Source organism: Gossypium hirsutum, chromosome A12, assembly GCF_007990345.1.
Source record: "Gossypium hirsutum isolate 1008001.06 chromosome A12, Gossypium_hirsutum_v2.1, whole genome shotgun sequence".
In the NCBI taxonomy this organism is placed as follows: domain Eukaryota; kingdom Viridiplantae; phylum Streptophyta; class Magnoliopsida; order Malvales; family Malvaceae; genus Gossypium; species Gossypium hirsutum.
The window spans coordinates 6,152,225-6,172,055 of NC_053435.1; the positions used below are offsets into that span (position 1 = coordinate 6,152,225).

The following is a 19,831-nucleotide window of genomic DNA, read 5'->3' on the forward strand; positions in this document are numbered from 1 at the left end:
TCCGCAAAGAAAATAGAAAAGTGTTAACTTCTCATATTAAAATTTGCATAAACAAAGTTTGATTGAGAAATCTTTATTTTCTTCCGTCTCTTTAATGGAAGTTGAACATCTACTTGACCTTGGATCCTTATAAATTTTTTTATACCCGTGACTTTGTTGTTTTGAGTCATACTCTATAAAAACTCCAATGAAATTTCTGAATTGTCTAGCAACATTTTCAGAAAATAATCCAAGAGGTAAACCATATACTTGAACCCAGAAAGACAAGAAATCCAAGGGGACTTGCATCGAATTCTCATCCTCCTTTAATCAATGAAATACCAAAAGATGGTTATTGAAAGTCCATATGGCATTATTGATCACTTGATCTATATTAAGCTAATGAAAAAATTTGAATAAAAAATGTTTTCCCCTCAAAAATGAAATTAGTATCCCGTAATGGATGCCAGAGATCTACCATTTTATTTTGCATCATGGGGAAATGTACCACACTTGCCGTAAGAAAACAACCAACAAGGCTAAACTCATATGCCTTTTTTTTTGCAAATAAGATCCATTAGAAAACTGCCAAGCCTTTTCTTCACCATCTTTTATACTCAAATCAATAAGTTTTTTTTTCCATTGTTCGAAACAAAGATAATAAAATGGTGATGACCTAAATAGAAAAAAAAAGAAATTCAAAAGAAATCAGACAAAAAAAGACGACGTGCTACCGTGAGCAGACAAATAGAGATACAAACATGCTAGCGTGAGCAGACATCTATGCAATAATGAGTTTTGACAAAAAAAATAGACTCATTTAAAATATGGACTGAACTTAAGCTTTGATATTAAAAGCTTGAGCACTATTTGATCTATTTTCAATTTTTTAATATATTGTTTTTTCTTTTTTTTATATAATATATAGTATACCATATAAAAAAATTAAATATACTATATTCTAAATTATAGTATAAAAATAAAAAAATATTAAATTGTTTATATTAAAAAATTTTAATAAAAATATAATTGAAATATAAGAAATTTATTTATAGATAAAATTATTACATATCAAATAAAAAAAAAGAAGAGATATTAGAACAAAATAAAAAATTGAAACTGGTTGGATTTATAAAAAGCATACTTAAATTAGAGCATAATCCGACCCGGCCATGAACCCCTTTACTCGAGACATAACATATTTACGGATCCGATCCAACAAGAGAATTTAAAAAAATAAAAGAAACAAGCGTGGGTAACAACAAAGCGGCAAAGCGTAGTGGCAACAGAGCGAGAGTGAAAAGAGGGAAAAAGGGCCAAAATCCCAAGGTTTGGAAACTCGGAGTCCGAAAGTGAAAGGGAGCGGAGAAGATATGCAATGGCTAATACTAGTAACAGTAGAATTCTGTCGAGTTTGGTTCACGCACTTCGTGAACGCATTGCAGCAACTCCTTCCACTCCTCCAAACAACAACCTTAGCACTTGCGCTGACGATGATGCTTTAGAGACCAAGTTCCGTGCTGTTCTTCCCAATCTTCTTAACGGCTACGTTGTTCCTTCTTCTTCTGGTATTTTTCTTATCCTTCCTTTTCTTTTGGATCTTCATGAAATGTGGGGATTTTTACTTGCTGGGTTTTTCTTTTGGGTTTTCTCGGTTTCTTAAGTTTATGCACTAGATTGCGAAAGAATATAAGATTTAAGTAAAAGAAGGTTAGCTTTCTAAGTGGTGTTGTAATAAAATTAAGTTTCGATGTTGTTCAAGATTCAAGTATTAAACTATAGAGAAAAGCGCTTTACTTTTTTTCCCTTTCCCTTTCCGTTTCTTTCTCTTTTCTGAGCGAACTGATAGCTAATAAGTTAGCTTTTCTTTCTCTTTTTTTAATGGATTCTCATGAAATTTGCGACTTCTGCTATAAATAATTTATTGTTGTTGCTGTTACACTTGTTGCAGCCAATGAACGAGAAGTTATAGCTGTGCTGAAGCTCATTTCTAACACAGCAAGGAATTTTCCTGGAGTTTTTTACCATGGCAAACCTAGTGCAGTTTTGCCCCTGATTGGTCGGATATTGCCCTTTTTTGCTGAACCTGCATTTAGGTTGGCTATTTAATAACACTCCATTGTTCAAAGCCTTTTTTAGGATTCTCTTTCATCATGCATTTGTGTTTTGTTAAATTTGTTCATTGCATTTTTGTGCCTTCTCTTTTATGTTTTCCTATCTTTTTTCCCGTATTTTCAAGAATTATCTATGCATTTCAGTTCTCGACATGGAGTGATTTTTGAAACAGTTGGACCCCTTCTATCGCTGCTTCGTACCGGATCTCGAGATGCATATCGAACACTTTTCATTGATGCCATGTGTGCCATTGAAGGTAAAAGGAGTGCTCAGCATTTCAATTGATATTATTATGGTTTCACTGCTCTCTTATGTAATTGACTAATTCTATTTTATGATTTATGTTTGGTCTAATCCATGATGCCTCTTTTATTTGGCATCCTGACCGTAATGCATATGGAAACAAAAAAGAGAACTAACACCCCTTTATATCCTTCCAGATATTTTGCATATAGCATCCCTCTCTTCGGAAAACTCAAGAATTACAGAAGCCACCAGATTACATTTGAAGTGTTTCCATAGGTCCTTTTCTGGAAATTTAAGTGATTCTACATGTCTCTGTGATCTACCAACGAGCAATAAACCCATTGATGGCCCTGGCATCTTGATTAACCTCTTGGGCAGAGACAGGTGGCTGCCTTTTGCAACTTGGATTATAAAGTTTCTTAGCAAATGTTTAACTGAAGGAACACTATATGTAGAAGGTCTCATGAATACATCATTTGTTTCTGCTGCATGCTCTCTTTTATGTTACGGAGATGCTGATTTGCAAATGGTGGGTTATATGTATGTTTGGCAACGAGCTTCTTGAACACAATTTTTACATCTTGGTTATTTAGTTTGTTCACACGGTTTCTAAAATCCTCTCGTTACTGTGGCTGACAATTTAATTTTTTTGGAAGGCATGTTTTGACTTTGCACGTGTCATTGGATCAGTGATGAGTTATGACACTGTTCCTCATCAGAACTTAATCCAATCAATATCCACCATTTTAGGTGAGGACAAAGAGGGACTCCCTGTATTCAGGTGTGCCTTCTGATTTCTGATGCTTATTTTACTAGAAATTATAGTTGATGAATATAATGTTCCTAAGAGGACACAATCCAAATATGTAGGAACCATATGAAATACTTAAAAAATTCTGACCCAAAGATTGACATCTAATTCTTGGGAGTTGGGACATAACCTTATCCTGTATAGGTTTAATTAGGTTTGTGACCTTGATGGATAGTGTATTATATTGTGCCCGTTAGTTGGTAATTTCAAATGGCAAACTTCTGATTAACATGGTTTCTTCATGGCCTATTTTTATCAATTCCAAGCATCTTATGTCTCAATAGAGTGCTTATCATTAATTAATGAGTATTAAATATTGTACTCTATCTGAAAGATTACAAAAGCTTGGTGGTCAACTCATATGGCACCTAATGGACATATGGGTTTTAATGTTATATGAGGATTTCTGACCTTTTTCTCTATTTTTGGGGAAATTATGGATGCCTTTTTGGAGGTTTATATTGTGTAGAGGGTTATAACTAGAGTTCTAAGTAGTTACATGCATGCTTGAATCTGATTACTTATTCTTCATATAAAATTTTTATATTATTGACATTTGGGGCTAAAATTTTTTTTATAGCTTTAATTCTTAGTATTCTACCATTTTTGCTTTTCAGGAGCTCAGCATATGATTCCTCCATAGGTGGTTGCCTTAGGGCAATGCACACTAGCTGTCCTGATGATGTTGTCAAGCTAACAGCTGAAGATTTAGTTTATATTTTCCACCGCTCAATGTGGAGAACCAAAAGCATGGAGCTCAAGGTAAACTAAGTTTCAGTACACAGTCACTTTTTTACAATCAAACAATAAATATATGTATATGTGTGTATCTTCTGGAACTCATGTATATGCATCTCCAGGTTGCATTGTGCACTGCATATATACGGATTTCAAGAACTTGTCCCCCTCATATATGGAGGCCTGAATCTCTTATTAATGTACTTTGTTGTCCTGAGCCATGCATTTTGTTGATTGACTGTGTTCAAGTTGCTCTCTCTGTTCTTGGTCCTCATTGTGTTGGAGAGAGAACAGATCATACTAAGCTGGTTTTGTCAACCTCAAGTGATAAACTAATAGCAAGTCCGAAGGTTGGGGAAAAAAGACGTATCATTGACGTTGATAATTTCGACATCAAACGCCAAAAGATAGATGGAGCAATTAAGTTTTCCAACGCTAATTTTCCACGGGATATTAAAATTACTGATATAATTTCTTATGGAAGAGAAGGATATGCCGACTTTATGCATGAGTCACTTCTTTTATTTGTTGAAACTTTAAATGCTCCTAGGGTAAAAAATTATACTTTAAGACCAGATGTTGCGTTAACAGCTCTTAGCCTGCTTTCCATTGCCTTCTGTAGATATCCTCAGACCAATATGTCACACTCCATCTTTCGACAGCTGCAGTCTTGGATTCCTTGGATATGTGAGCAGGTGATCTTAGATGTGAAAAATGCAGAATTCTTGATAACCTGCTCATTTTCTTGGTTTCCCCTCATTTTATTAGGTTCATGTCATGCAGGCAAAGCTAGACAGTGCAATCACAGTTGATATTTCCGTGTACCTGGAAGGAATTCATAGCATGCTGCTTATACAAGGTAAGGCAGTGAATTTAACCTTCATTAGAAGTTTGATTGGAACTTGACTAATTAGGAATATGGTTTATTAAAAAGCTTGTCAATTTAATGTGCCTTCTAAGTCTCAAAATGAAAAATGTTGCAGTTTCACTGAGCACGCCTCATACTCATAAATCTCATCTGTGAATGCAACAAATTGTATACCCCGTGAGATCAATTTCATAGAGACGGGTATTTGTATGAAAATTAAACCATAATTATTTAAGTCTTCTTTGCAGATATTGTTGGAATCCCTATAATTAAGGATAGAAATCTGATGGTATTGGAATCCCTATAATTAAGGATAGAAGTCTGTTGTGATCTCTTGTAAATAGAAACTAATCTCAGTTACTGATTCTTAGGAAATTAGGATATCAATTACTGATTCTTAGGGATTAGGATTTATTTCCTTTAAAATGATTATTTTTCTCTTTATAAAGCTGTAAACTAAAGCAGTAGCAATATAACAGAATTTTTCCTCTGAGTGTTTTTATATGGCATCAGGGCTATAGGATTCATTCGATCCTATTTTTTTCTCTAAATTCCCTTACTAAAAATTTCTGAGTGTTTTTATATGGCATCAGGGCTATAGGATGTTCTTGATGTTCGCTTAACCAAAACACAGCTTGAGACTCTCCATAAGATACTTGGTACTCCTACTACTCATGGATCTCTAGCAACTCAAGGTACTGCCCTCAACATTGCTTTTGAATCTAATAATCAATCTCCTTGGATACTCGATTCGGGCGCCTCTGATCACATGACAGGTGACTCCACGTTGTTTCACACCTACACTCCTTGTCATAACAAATCCCGAATCCGCATAGCTGACGGTTCTTACTCACCTGTGGCTGGAATAGGAGAAGTACAAATGACAGAGAATTTTTCTCTCGATAAAGTCCTACATGTTCCAAACTTGTCCTGTAATTTACTTTCAATTAGTAAACTTACTAAGGATGAAAAAGTTCTTGCTGAATTTTCTGCAATTGGTTGTGTGATACAGGAACAGAAATCGGGGAGGATGATTGGCACTGCTAAAGTTGATGATGGACTATATATTTGGAATAAAAACAGTACACAAGGGGGATTGGCTCTATCCACTGCAAAAGAGGACACTATTATGTTATGGCACCGTAGGTTAGGACATCCAAACTTTGTGTATTTGAAAAAACATCTTCCGTTATTTCGAAATAAAAGTATTAATTCCTTGAAGTGTGAAATTTGCCAATTATCTAAACATACCCGTGTGCCATACCCATTAAAACCACATATTCCGTCCCAACCTTTTTCGTTAATCCATAGTGACCTATGGGGAGCCAGCCGAGTGAAAAATATTACAGGGGCTAGATGGTTTATAACATTCATTGATGATCATACTAGGGTCTGTTGGGTCTATCTACTCAAAGAAAAATCTGAAACACCCAAAGTATTCCAAAATTTTCACTCAATGGTTCGAACCCAATTCAACTCTACCATACATACCCTCCGTACTGACAATGGGAGAGAATACTTCAACTCTGTCTTAAGTCCATACCTTTCTGACCAAGGCATTATACACCAAAGCTCGTGTCCTGACACTCCTCAACAAAACGGGATCTCTGAGAGGAAAAATCGTCATCTTCTTGATGTGGCTCGAGCCATAATGTTCACTATGAATGTTCCAAAATACTTGTGGGGAGAAGCTGTCCTTACTGCCTGCTATCTCATAAACCGAATGCCATCAAAGATCCTCAATTTCCAAACACCTCTAAATACTCTTTTAAAGGCCTTCCCTCTATTTCATGTCCCTAATCTTCTAGCCAAAATATTCGGCTGTAAAGCTTTTGTCCATAACCATCAACCAAATCAATCCAAACTTGATCCTCGAGCCCACACCTGTATCTTCATTGGATATTCCCTTACACAAAAAGGCTATAAGTGTTACCAACATTGCGCCGAATGTTTGTCTCTCGAGATGTTACCTTCTTTGAAAATGAACCATACTTTGCAGCATCTCATCTTCAGGGGGAGATTTTTAATGAAGATGAGACCTTTAATACTCTCCTCATTATACCGCCTGATCCTACTACTACTATCCCAGATTTAGTTGTTTCCCCTATACAGCAAGAATTTAACACCGTCCTTCCCAATGACAATACCTCCACCGAAGTACAATAGCCACTTGGTCAAGGAAAACAGCAAATACAGGTTTACTCCCGACGGAATCGTTCTCCTGAAACTGATACAGCAGTGCCAATTACATCTCCAACCGAGGACTGTTCTGAAGCAGAAGTCCCACCTCCGTCACCATCCATCTATCTTCCAATTGCAGTTCGAAAGGGTACAAGGAGCTGCACTCAACATCCTATTTCTCGGTTTGTATCCTATGGAAATTTATCTAAGTCTTACAAAGCTTTTGTGACTAATGTTGATTCTGTAAAAATTCCAAAAAATATAGAAGAGGCTCTTGAATCAGCTGAGTGGAGACAAGCCGTGATGGAAGAAATGAAGGCCCTCAAAAACAATGAAACATGGGAAGTCTCGGATCTGCCTAAAGGGAAAAAAACCGTAGGGTGCAAATGGATTTTCACTACGAAATTTAAACCCGATGGCCGTATTGACCGATACAAAGCTCGACTTGTGGCTAAGGGATTCGCCCAAACTTATGGTCTCGACTACAACGAGACGTTTGCACCGGTTGCCAAGCTAAACACCGTTCGGGTCCTACTATCTCTTGCTGCCAACCTTGATTGGCACTTGACTCAATTGGATGTAAAAAATGCTTTTCTCAACGGGGAATTAAATAAGGAGGTGTATATGGATTTCCCACCAGGGTTTGAAGAAAACAAGGACCAAGTGTGTAAGTTGAAGAAGTCCTTGTATGGGCTGAAACAATCTCCACGAGCGTGGTTCAGCCGATTTGCAAAAGCTATGACTAGCAGAAATTACATTCAAGGACAGGCAGACCACACCATGTTCTACAAGCACTCGGAAGAGGGTAAATGCTGCATCCTTATCGTTTATGTTGACGATATAATAATAACAGGAAATGACTCGAGCGAAATTTTGAGATTGAAAGAATTTCTTGGTACAGAGTTTGAACTTAAAGACTTGGGGAGTCTTAAATATTTTCTTGGTATGGAGGTAGCAAGGTCGAAAAAAGGTATCTTCATTTCCCAAAGGAAATATGTTCTTGATTTACTGTCGGAAGTTGGTTTGATGGGCAGCAAACCAGCCGAAACTCCTATGGAGTTTAACCTCAAATTGGGAACTAATGAGGATGGAGAAGAAATCAACAGGGGGAGATATCAACATCTAGTAGGAAGGCTCATCTACCTATCTCACACCCGTCCAGACATAGCCTTCAGTGTGAGTGTTATTAGCCAGTATATGCATGCCCCGAGGGAGAAGCACCTGGAAGCTGCATATAGAATACTAAGATACCTAAAAGGAACTCCTGGTAAAGGCCTGTACTTCTAGAAGACTATCAACCGAAGCGTGGAAGTCTACACTGATGCAGACTGGGCAGGTTCTGTTAATGATAGACGCTCTACAAGCGGCTATTGTAGTTATGTTTGGGGTAATCTCGTGACATGGAGGAGCAAAAAACAATCTGTGGTAGCACGCAGCAGTGCAGAGGCAGAGTATCGAGCACTATCTCATGGTATATGCGAAGGAGTTTGGATACAAAGACTTATGGGAGAACTAAAAGTGCCTTTTACCAGACCTATGAAGATGTACTGTGACAACCAGGCTGCTGTCAGCATAGCACATAATCCTGTGCATCATGATCGGACCAAATATGTGGAAATAGATCGTCACTTTATAAAAGAAAAAGTACACTTAGGAGAAGTATGCATCATCTACCTACCTACTAGACAACAAGTTGCAGACATGTTAACCAAAAGTTTGAACAGAAACATGTTTGAAGAACTTAGTGGCAAGCTGGGTTTGATTAACATCTACACTCCAACTTGAGGGGGAGTGTTGGAATCCCTATAATTAAGGATAGAAATCTGATGGTATTGGAATCCCTATAATTAAGGATAGAAATCTGTTGTGATCTCTTGTAAATAGAAACTAATCTCAGTAACTGATTCTTAGGAAATTAGGATATCAATTACTGATTCTTAGGGATTAGGATTTATTTCCTTTAAAATGATTATTTTTCTCTTTATAAAGCTGTAAACTAAAGCAGTAGCAATATAACAGAATTTTTCCTCTGAGTGTTTTTACAGATATAGTTTCTGATAATCCCTCTTCTTCTCTTTACTAGTTCATATCACTCATTTCAACCCTGTTAAGCTTAATCTAATTACATGAACAGTGACTTGAATCTTTTTCCTCATTCTGAAAATGTACTTCATTTGAAGCTTAATTATGTTTGGTATTTTCTTTTTTGGCCAGAATTATGTCTGGTATTTAATGTGGTCCGTTTCAACCATTCTTAATTAGGGTCCCATTTCTTTGAGGAAAATCTGTTTAAGAGTGAGAATGATGTGGACATAAATGTGGTGCTAAAGCTTCCATGGACCCACACTCTAGTGGTCCCCAAGCCTCATCTTCCATGGAAATCAAAACTCTTCTCTATTCAAGTTGCATCGAAGCTTGGTCCAAGCTTTAGTTCTAGAACTGGTTTTGAAGTTCTGGACTTAGCTCTTCATGATGAAGTTGAAGAAGTAAGAAAAGAAGCTCTTGTTTGCATGCCGGTTATGGTGATCTCGTCTGGTCTTGATACTCTAGCAAACATGTTTAGAAGATTGGAGTAAGTGAGAAATTGGACCTATTTCTTCATTTGCATATCTTGCAGCGTTTGTAACCTTTTATAGTTTATTATGAGGTTTGGAGTCTAAAATTTCATTCAAATGCCATGTTTAAAATATGATGGATGCTAATGATGATTCCCGCTGCAGGGAAGGTATATGAAGTTCTTTTATGCTTCATGTATAAAGGTTTACTCATTTGTATCATAACTAGATTCCTGCATCAAGAAGTTTGAGAATTCTTCATTAGGCTATTATCAGCCAGCTAAACTAAGTTTTAATTATTCTTTTTTCCTCATTTTGTTTGGGAAGTTTCATATATCAACTCTTTTTTTTTAATGATTTCTTTATGTTTACTCTTTTGCCTTCTTTTTGTTACATGTAACACTTGTGATTAAAGTAGTCACTGTCTACTTGTGGCATGATAATTTGTTTTTCTTATAAGCAAGTTATTACAAAGGTTTGTCCGTGCAATACAAACTTTCAGTAATAGGATCTATGACATCATGAGTATTAAGACTGGTGAATTTCAATGATAGCTGGTTGTTCAAATAGGTTAATGGTAAACTCCTTTCATATGTTAGTTTGAGGAGCCTGCCTAGCCTGCCTAGCATGTTGAGTGTGATAGTCTCATGTTCTATTATTTGTTTTGATTACTAGGTATGTGGATAAAATATTCTATGCTAATCTTTATTTTATTTCTGAGGGAGGGTGGTGAAGAGGGGATGGATATCTTATCTTTTGGATAAAATGATTATTGCAAAGATTCCTGACTTGAACACATTTGCTGTATCTTCCATCCTTTGAATAAACAGGTCCTTGGAGAAAGATAAGCATGACAAGGTTAAGAAAGTGATTCCTTACTGTCTTGGATTTTTGTCATGCCTTTATGGATCTTACCATGGTGTTGACGGAATACAAAGATGTTCCTGCAAATTATTTTTAAATATCAAAGATGAGAGACAGATTGAGACTTTTGATTATTTGTTAGAAGGATTTTGGTGTTCAAAGTGTGATAGTAGTGCGTTGCACAAAGATGAGCCTAATTCTAGGGTCATGCTTCCGCTGGAACCAAATAGTTTGGGGAGTAGTCACAGTTTTGATTTTGCTCATCTTTATTCTTTATATATTCATCTGCTTTTTGATGAGTCTTCTGAAGAGGTTCAGCTTGCCTGTGTAGCAGCTATTCGAAGGGTTGTTTTACATGGCCCCCAGGATGCTCTGTTTAAAATGAGAACAGAGTGGGTTAAATGCATTGATTTTCTTCTGCTCAACAGAAAGAAGTCCATTAGAGAAGCATTCTGCACTCAGATTAGTTCGTTCCTTCAAGATCCAGTACTGAGTTTTCTATTTTCAGATGGGAATGGTTCAAGTAAAAGCAGTGAGGAAAACTTCTTGGATATGATTAAAAATGCTCTGGCAGCCACTGAAGATCCCCAGATAATAGAGACTCTTCTGGAATCCACTGCAGAAATTATGATGGCAGTTGATGTTTATAGTAAACTCTTCCTGTTTTCCCTGATCTTATTGGTTGATCAACTGGACAATCTATACTTGACTGTGAGATTGAATGCATCACGATTAATACACAAATCTTGCTGTTTCCATTTTAATGGAGGCTTTGAACTATTGCTTTCTAAAGCTGTTTATATTCGCAATGAGCTGTTTGATTATCTATCTATCAGGCTTGCAAGCCGTCCGAAAATGGTGAAAGAGTTTGCAGAAGCAGTTCTTGGTGTTGAAACTAAAGAGCTACTTAACAAGATGATTCCTGTTGTTCTTCCAAAGCTTGTAGTGTCACAGCAGGATAACAATCAAGCAGTTGACACGTTATATGAGTTGGCCAAGTGCTTAAACACCGATGTGGTACCTCTGATAGTAAATTGGCTACCAAAAGTGCTTGCCTTTGCTCTCCACCAAGCAGATGAGAAGGAGTTGTTTTCTGCTGTACAATTTTACCATGCACAAATTGGCTCCAATAACCAAGAAATTTTTGCAGCTGCATTGCCTGCGCTTTTGGATGAACTTATATGCTTCCTTGATGGCGGTGATTTGAATGAAATAAATAGTAGGTATAAACCTCCATCCTATCTAAGAATCTTGTGAATAAAGTTATCAAATGTTAAATACGTTTATTAATTATTTTCCTCTTTTTTCTGAAATACCCCCTTATATCACTTGCATGAACTTTACTAAGTGTTTGTTTGTGATTGGTGCATGTTGGCTTGACTCTGCACAGATGTCTGTTGTTTACTTCTTTTCACATGCTCTGTGCACATATCCTTCATTCTAAATCATTTATATTTTGTTTTCTTTTTGGATGACAGCCAACATTTCAATGCTTTATTGATGGCACAGAAAATGTTTTAAGTATTGGAGGGCACAGTACTGATCATGATTGCTTTCTGTATAGGTTAGATAGAGTGCCTCACTTGATAAAAAAGGTTGCTAGAGTGCTGACTGATGCTGAGGATCTTCCAGGCTTCTTGAGGAATCATTTTGTGGGTCTCCTTAACAGTATCGACAGAAAAATGCTCCATTCAGAGGATTTTTCACTGCAGAAGCAAGCTTTGAAACGTATTGAGATGCTAATCAAAATGATGGGTTCACACCTGAATACCTATGTGCCAAAGTTAATGGTGATTCTCATGCATGCTATTGGTAAAGAATCACTCCAATCTGAAGGACTCTCTGTATTGCATTATTTCATTGTGCAGTTGGCAATGGTATCACCATCTAGCACTAAACATGTAATTTCTCAAGTTTTTGCTGCTCTTATACCCTTGTTGGAGAAAAATACAGAAAATTTGTCTGCTCATTTGCATAAGGTAGTGGAAATTCTAGAAGAACTTGTATTAAAGAACAGGGTTATTTTGAAGGAGCATATTCATGAGTTTCCTCTTTTGCCTAGTATTCCGGCTTTAACGGAAGTGAACAAAGCTATACAAGAAGCCCGTGGAGCAATGACCCTGAAGAATCAATTACGAGACGTTATTGCTGGTCTGAATCATGAGAACCTGAATGTAAGATATATGGTAGTGACTGAGTTGAGCAAGTTGCTGAAATTAAGAAAGGAGGATGTTGCAGCTCTGGTTAATGGTGAAGGTGGTTCGGACATGGATATTTTGAGCTCTTTGATCACATCTTTGCTCAGAGGTTGTGCTGAGGAATCAAGGACTGTAGTAGGACAGCGGCTGAAATTAATGTGTGCTGATTGCCTTGGAGCTCTTGGTGCAGTTGATCCTGCAAAATTAAGGAATGTTTCATGCCAACGCTTTAAAATTCAATGCTCAGATGATGACCTTATTTTTGAGTTGATCCATAAGCATCTAGCAAGGGCTTTCAGGGCGGCGCCTGATACAGTTGTTCAGGATTCTGCTGCTTTAGCTATACAAGAGCTTTTAAAGATTGCAGGTTGTGAGGCATCACTGGATGAGAATGCTGCTTCTATGTCACAGACTAAGAAGGATAAGGAACCTCTAAAGACCAGTTCTTTGGGGATCAAAACTTCTTATAGTAGCAGTGGGAACAGTAGTAGGGGTCAGAAATTATGGGATCGGTTTTCTAATTATGTTAAAGAGATAATTGCCCCTTGCTTAACCTCTAGATTTCAGCTTCCAAACGTGGCTGATTCTGCATCTGCTGGACCAATTTATAGGCCTTCTATGTCATTCAGGAGGTGGATTTTCTCTTGGATAAAAAAGCTGACTGCACATGCAATTGGATCTCGTGCAAGCATTTTTAATGCTTGTCGAGGCATAGTTCGCCATGATATGCAAACAGCAATGTATCTGTTGCCATATTTAGTCCTCAATGCTGTCTGTCATGGCACAGAAGAGGCACGGCATGGTATTACAGAAGAAATCCAATCAGTTCTTAATGCTGCAGCTTCAGAGAACAGTGGAGCTGCTGTTTATGGAGTCAGTGGTCGACAAAGTGAAGTTTGCATTCAAGCAGTTTTTACTCTTCTTGATAATCTTGGTCAGTGGGTGGATGATGTTAAACAAGAGCTTGCTCTCTCTCAGTCTTTATCATCAGCTTCAAGGCATCAGGCATCCAAGTCAAAGGATCAAAGTTTGGCTTTATCTGCAAGTCAAGATCAACTTCTTGTACAGTGTAAATATGTTTCTGAGCTTTTAAGTGCAATTCCAAAGGTTACCCTTGCTAGGGCTTCCTTCAGGTGTCAGGCTTATGCAAGGTCCTTAATGTATTTTGAATCTTTTGTGAGAGGAAGATCAGGTTCCTTTAATCCTGCTTCCGAGAGAAGTGGCATTTTTGAGGATGAAGATATTTCATATCTAATGGAAATATACAGTTGTCTGGATGAGCCTGATGGATTGTCAGGACTAGCATGCTTACGTAAGTCGCACAGTTTACAAGATCAACTCTTAATAAACAAAAAGGCTGGAAACTGGGCAGAAGTTTTGACGGTTTGTGAGCAGGCCTTGCAGATGGAACCGACCTCTGTTCAGAGGCATTCTGATGTTCTCAACTGTTTATTAAACATGTGTCATCTTCAGGCCATGGTTACTCATGTGGATGGCTTAATTTCAAGAATACCCAAATACAAAAAAACATGGTGCATGCAAGGTGTGCAGGCTGCATGGAGGCTTGGAAGGTGGGACCTGATGAATGAGTACCTTAGTGGAGCAGATGAAGAGGGCTTACTATGCAGCAGCTCTGAAAGTAATGCTTCTTTTGACCTTGATGTCGCAAAGATTCTGCAGGCAATGATGAAGAGGGATCAATTCTCTGTTGCTGAGAAAATTGCACTATCCAAACAATCTCTCATTGCTCCTTTGGCAGCTGCTGGCATGGATTCTTACACACGGGCTTATCCAATTATTGTCAAACTTCACTTGCTACGAGAGCTAGAGGACTTCCATACTCTTCTCATCGATGAATCTTTCCTGGACAAAGCATTTCATTTGGGTGATTTCGGATTTTCAAAAGTCATGGAGAACTGGGAGAGTCGACTCAGATTTACACAACCATCACTCTGGGCAAGGGAGCCATTGTTGGCTTTCAGGAGACTGGTTTTTGGTGCTAGTAACCTTGGTGCTCAAGTTGGTTACTGTTGGCTTCAATATGCGAAGCTCTGTCGTTTGGCTGGCCACTATGAAACAGCCAACCAAGCAATTCTAGAGGCACTGGCTTCTGGTGCGCCTAATGTTCACATGGAAAAGGCTAAGCTTCTTTGGAGTACTAGGCGCTCTGATGGTGCCATTGCTGAGTTGCAGCAATCTCTTCTGAACATGCCAGTGGAGGTTGTAGGATCTGCAGCAATATCATCAATTACTAGCCTTTCACTGGTTCCGCTAAATCCACAACCTTTACCTGGTGATACTCAAGCTATGAATGAGAACCAAGAGATTGCAAAGACCCTCCTCCTATATTCTAGGTGGATTCATTGCACTGGGCAGAAACAGAAGGAGGATGTGATAAGTCTTTATTCAAGGGTGAGGGAACTGCAACCCAAGTGGGAGAAAGGGTACTTTTATATGGCTAAATATTGTGATGAAGTACTTGTTGATGCCAGGAAACGTCAAGAAGATAATTTTGAGCTAGGTCCCAGGATGATTCCCTCAGCTTCTGCCGTTGCTACTTCTTCAAACTCAAACACCGAGAAATACTGGTGGTATAATCTTCCTGATGTACTGTTATTCTATGCAAAGGGGCTTCATCGAGGCCACAAAAATCTGTTCCAAGCACTTCCAAGGTTGTTAACCTTGTGGTTTGACTTTGGGAGCATTTATCAGCGAAGTTCAGCTGCCTCTAATAGGGATTTGAAAAACGTCCAAGGGAAGGTAGGTTCAACACTTCAGAATGAACTTTTATCTCTGATTTCTTTTAAGTGTGGTGACACTTTTTTGAGCTATTCCTTAATGATTGACACTTAATTGATTCATCGTTTGGCAGGTAACTAGTATAATGCGAGGCTGTTTGAAAGATTTGCCAACTTATCAATGGTTAACAGTCTTACCTCAGCTGGTGTCTAGAATTTGCCACCAAAATGAAGATATTGTTAAATTGGTCAAAAACGTCATCATTTCTGTTGTCCGGCAATATCCACAACAAGCACTATGGATTATGGCAGCAGTTTCAAAGTCCACAGTTCCTTCTAGGCGGGAAGCAGCTGCAGAAATCATTCAAGTTGCACGAAAAGCGTTTAGCCAAGGAACTAATGGCAATAATTTGTTTGTGCAGTTTGCTAGCCTGGTTGATCATCTTATCAAGCTGTGTTTCCATGCGGGCCAGCCAAAATCGAGGACTATTAATATCTCAACTGAATTTAGTGCATTGAAAAGGATGATGCCTCTTGGAATTATCATGCCAATTCAACAATCTCTTACTGTCAGTCTGCCAACCTATGATGTGGATCTCACTGAATCTCTTTCTTCTGATTTCTTTGCTGGTGTGGAGCTTCCTACGATATCTGGCATAGCTGATGAGGCTGAGATTCTTTCATCACTTCAGCGGCCTAAGAAAGTACGTAATTCACATTTCCTGCTTTTCCAAAGGAGGGAAATTTTTTCTTTAATATATTTTCTTGTGCTTGTTTATTTTGGTTGGAGATAAGGTTGTCTGAGAAAGTATTACAAAGTTTAAATTAGATTTCCCATATTTGTACAACAGGGATAAGTTGGAAATGCCATGTGTAGCCCACTTAATCCCTTTTCTTGAATTATGCTCTTATTCTGTTTTTTTTTTTAAATATAGTCTGGTCTAGATTCAATACTTCAAGTCAGGGAGACTTCTGAACTAGATAGTTATTTCATGTGCTTCAGTAGTTTTTTTAGGGTTTTATGGTATTGGTGGATGTGTTCTCTATCACATTCTCTCAACCAACTGCCTGTGGAGTCTAAATAGTGAAATGCTACATCTTTGTAACCTTGATGCCATTGTTGTATTTTCAGATTGTATTATTGGGCAGTGATGGCATTGAACGTCCATTCCTCTGCAAGCCCAAAGATGACCTCAGGAAAGATGCCCGCATGATGGAGTTTACTGCAATGATAAACCGTTTACTATCAAAATATCCTGAAAGCCGTAGGAGGAAGCTTTACATTCGTACGTTTGCAGTGATTCCTCTTACAGAGGACTGTGGCATGGTGGAATGGGTACCCCATACTCGAGGCCTCCGTCATATTCTTCAAGACATTTACATCACATGTGGCAAATTTGACAGGCAGAAAACAAATCCCCAAATTAAACGAATTTATGATCAATGCTCTGGTAAAATACCGGAAGATGAGATGTTGAAGAACAAGATTCTTCCAATGTTCCCACCAGTTTTCCACCAATGGTTTTTAACTACTTTTTCAGAGCCCGCTGCTTGGTTTAGAGCTCGCGTTGCTTATGCTCACACAACAGCTGTTTGGTCTATGGTTGGGCATATTGTGGGTCTGGGTGACCGACATGGGGAGAACATTCTTTTCGATTCTACCACAGGTGACTGTGTTCACGTCGATTTTAGTTGCTTATTTGATAAGGGATTGCAATTGGAGAAGCCTGAGCTGGTGCCTTTCAGGCTAACGCAGGTAAATAGTCTTTAGTACATGCAATTTTTGCACAATCACTGGATTCTGTGGTATGTTGACATTTTATGTTTCTACATGCAATTACTTGAATTTGTTGAATGACAATCTTAGTCTTATTCCCAATCTCGTTTTTCAGAACATAGTAGCGCATCGATTGTAATTTTTAGATCACATGCGTTTTAATCCTCTGTTTTCATTTGTGTTGTTTTCATTTGACATGGAACCCACAGAACATGATTGATGGACTGGGCATCACTGGATATGAGGGCATCTTTTTGAGGATTTGTGAAATAACACTTTCAGTTCTGAGGACACATAGGGAGACCTTGATGAGTGTTCTTGAAACTTTCATTCATGATCCTCTTGTAGAGTGGACAAAATCTCACAAATCCAGTGGTGTAGAAGTTCAGAATCCACATGCACAGGTTTGGATCATCTCTTCTGCAGTTGGTTCACTATTTGCACCTTTTAACTAGTTCAACATTGTCATGCAAAAAGGTTTATGGAATATAGCCTAACAACTAAAGCATGCGTGTGTTTATTGTGGTGCAGCGGGCCATAAGCAATATTGAAGCAAGGTTGCAAGGAGTGGTTGTCGGTGTAGGAGCAGCACCGTCTCTACCACTAGCTGTAGAAGGTCAGGCTCGTCGTTTGATTGCAGAGGCAGTTTCTCACAAGAATCTTGGAAAGATGTATATATGGTGGATGCCATGGTTTTAGAAACTATGTAAAAATATCTTGGAACGTTGTATATATAGATGATATTGTTGTAGTAAAGTTCTTGGTTGGTGTAAGATTAAATGAAACTGTTAAAACCCTCATGCTTCGCTTGGGAGGATGTAACTTCTATCTTTCTAAATGCAAATTGATTAAATCATATTTTTGATTGGAGAGGAGGTGGCCCAAGTTCATGTTCTGTTGGTGCCTTAACTTTTTTGGTACTCTATTATGTTTTTTAGCTCAAATTTTAACTTCCATTTAGAAAAAAAAAATGTTCATAATATCGAGGAATGCCGAGGTACTTGTTTTATCGTCTAAGATGAAATTTTTTTAAAATTAAAATTACTTTTTATTATTGTTTCTCTGTCACTCTAAAAAATCAACCACTCATTTCATCTTCTCTCAAAATTCGAAATTAAGAATGAATTTAGAAGATTGAAGAGATCATACCAAAACCCCACAAAACCATTTCGAGTGGTGCCTTTATGAATATGAAATCAACAATGGGAACCGACAAAACCTAGACCGATTGGTTTTTGGCTTCCTCACCTCGAATGAAATAGCTTGAAAATCCCCACCTCTACCGAACAACCCAATTTCAATATCTGTTGTTTGGTCAAAATTCATATTAATGGTACGAAAATCCCAATAATCTGAATTGTTTGGGAGTTAAAATAGTAAATCTTCGGTGGATTTTGTTCTACTTACAATGACAAAAATGTAGCGTAGTTATTGCAAAGGAGTTTTTGTAGTAACTCTGAAGGAAAGCCTAACTTTTCACATAAAATCTTCTTTGATTCTCTCATGCAATCACGTAATTTTCAAGGTCGGGCTTTTAAGCTTGCCTGAGAACAACTTAAATGGATAGAAGATGAATAAACTTGCTTTTTGAGCTTTGTGCTTGTCTTTAATAGATAGAAAACCAAATCAAGCTCTTGTTTTTTTGATGACCATTAATTTATACAATGCTCAAAATTTGGGGTTGAAGCATTAAGCTCACATCCATGGTGACAAGAAATACAGAATGAGAGAAATAGGTTTCAACGATGAAGGAATTATTTAATTAAGAAAAAATATTTGGCAAAATTAGCTATATATGTTGATTTTAATTTTTATTTAGGCCTTTGTGTCGTTTTTATTTATTTATTTTGGAAAATATGTCGATTTCAGGAGAGAGAGACACGCTTTCCCCAACGGCACCATGCAATGACTTTTTTAACGTTGCCGTGTTGGTGGAAAAATGGAGGCCCGAAACACACACCAATCAACACATTGGTAGAAAGATGGAGGCTCGAAACAAACACTTTCCACTTTCCACTTTCCATGTGGCGAGTGTAGAATCACAATCGAGGATGTAGCACTACAACTCGGTCTGTAAACGGATGGGTCAGTCATCACGGGATCAAGGGTCGTTCCGGATAAAGTGGATCTTTGCAGAGCACTATTGGGGAAGGTTTCAGACAAGTTCGAAGGTGGTTAGATATCGACCGACTGGTTGGAGAGCAATTTTGACGAGTTCCCTCAAGACCAAACGGAAGAGGTCATAAAACAATATGCCAGAGCATTCATCATGAGGTTAATCAGGGGCATTTTAATGCCCAACAAATCTCAAAATTTGGTGCACGTAAGGTGTCTACTACATCTAGTGGACTTCAATGAATGCGGAAAACTAAATTGGGGATCGGCCATCTTGTCCACGTTATACCGTGAGATGTGTCAAGCCATGGTACCGAATAAGATGTCGATTAGTGGTTACCTACTCCTGCTGCAGTTGTAGGCTGGGTGGCAACTACCATTTCTACGCCCTAGAGTGACTGAGGTAAACATCATTTAATAATAAATACATAATTTGTATAGGAAAACTTTTCTATTTATTATACGTTTCGACTAACATATCGCTTATACAAGTGGATTCATGGGCCGAGTTCTGTGGGACTACCCGATAAGCTGGAAGATTTTATGCTAATGTTAGACTAACGCTCGAAAGTCGAGGTTAGTTACTGATTCTTTCGAATTTATATTAATTACGTAATGATTCATAAAAAAATTTCATACTTAAAGA

At 37.9% G+C, this 19,831-nt stretch overlaps 1 protein-coding gene across 11 annotated transcripts; it reads left to right on the forward strand.

Annotated features, from left to right (window-relative positions):
- Window positions 1–1,230: 1,230 nt before the first annotated feature.
- Window positions 1,231–17,926, forward strand: LOC107932336 (serine/threonine-protein kinase ATR). 11 transcript variants are annotated; one of them, XM_016864309.2, is made up of 15 exons: window positions 1,231–1,547; window positions 1,931–2,075; window positions 2,238–2,350; window positions 2,535–2,869; window positions 2,997–3,121; window positions 3,769–3,913; window positions 4,012–4,584; window positions 4,673–4,748; window positions 9,201–9,510; window positions 10,324–11,580; window positions 11,922–15,315; window positions 15,428–15,997; window positions 16,426–17,049; window positions 17,280–17,474; window positions 17,602–17,926. In XM_016864309.2, exons 1-15 carry the CDS (start codon window positions 1,358–1,360, stop codon window positions 17,767–17,769), a joined length of 8,220 nt encoding a protein of 2,739 aa, XP_016719798.2. In that variant the 5' UTR covers window positions 1,231–1,357; the 3' UTR covers window positions 17,770–17,926. The 11 variants fall into 11 exon arrangements, with proteins under 11 accessions (XP_016719798.2, XP_040938492.1, XP_040938493.1 ...); XM_041082558.1 differs by lacking the exon at window positions 1,231–1,547 and having other exon boundaries at window positions 1,939–2,075; window positions 2,267–2,350; XM_041082559.1 differs by lacking the exons at window positions 1,231–1,547; window positions 1,931–2,075; window positions 2,238–2,350 and having other exon boundaries at window positions 2,583–2,724.
- The last annotated feature ends 1,905 nt before the right edge of the window (window positions 17,927–19,831 follow it).

What these genes read in the sequence shown, in the direction of transcription:
- LOC107932336 (XM_016864309.2), top strand. Translation starts at nt 1,358, where the DNA reads ATGGCTAATACTAGTAACAGTAGAATTCTGTCGAGTTTGGTTCACGCA. An exon ending in GAGGGACTCCCTGTATTCAG is followed by an intron (nt 3,122 to 3,768) that starts GTGTGCCTTCTG and finishes TTTGCTTTTCAG; the next exon opens with GAGCTCAGCATATGATTCCT. An exon ending in TGCCTTTCAGGCTAACGCAG is followed by an intron (nt 17,050 to 17,279) that starts GTAAATAGTCTT and finishes TGGAACCCACAG; the next exon opens with AACATGATTGATGGACTGGG.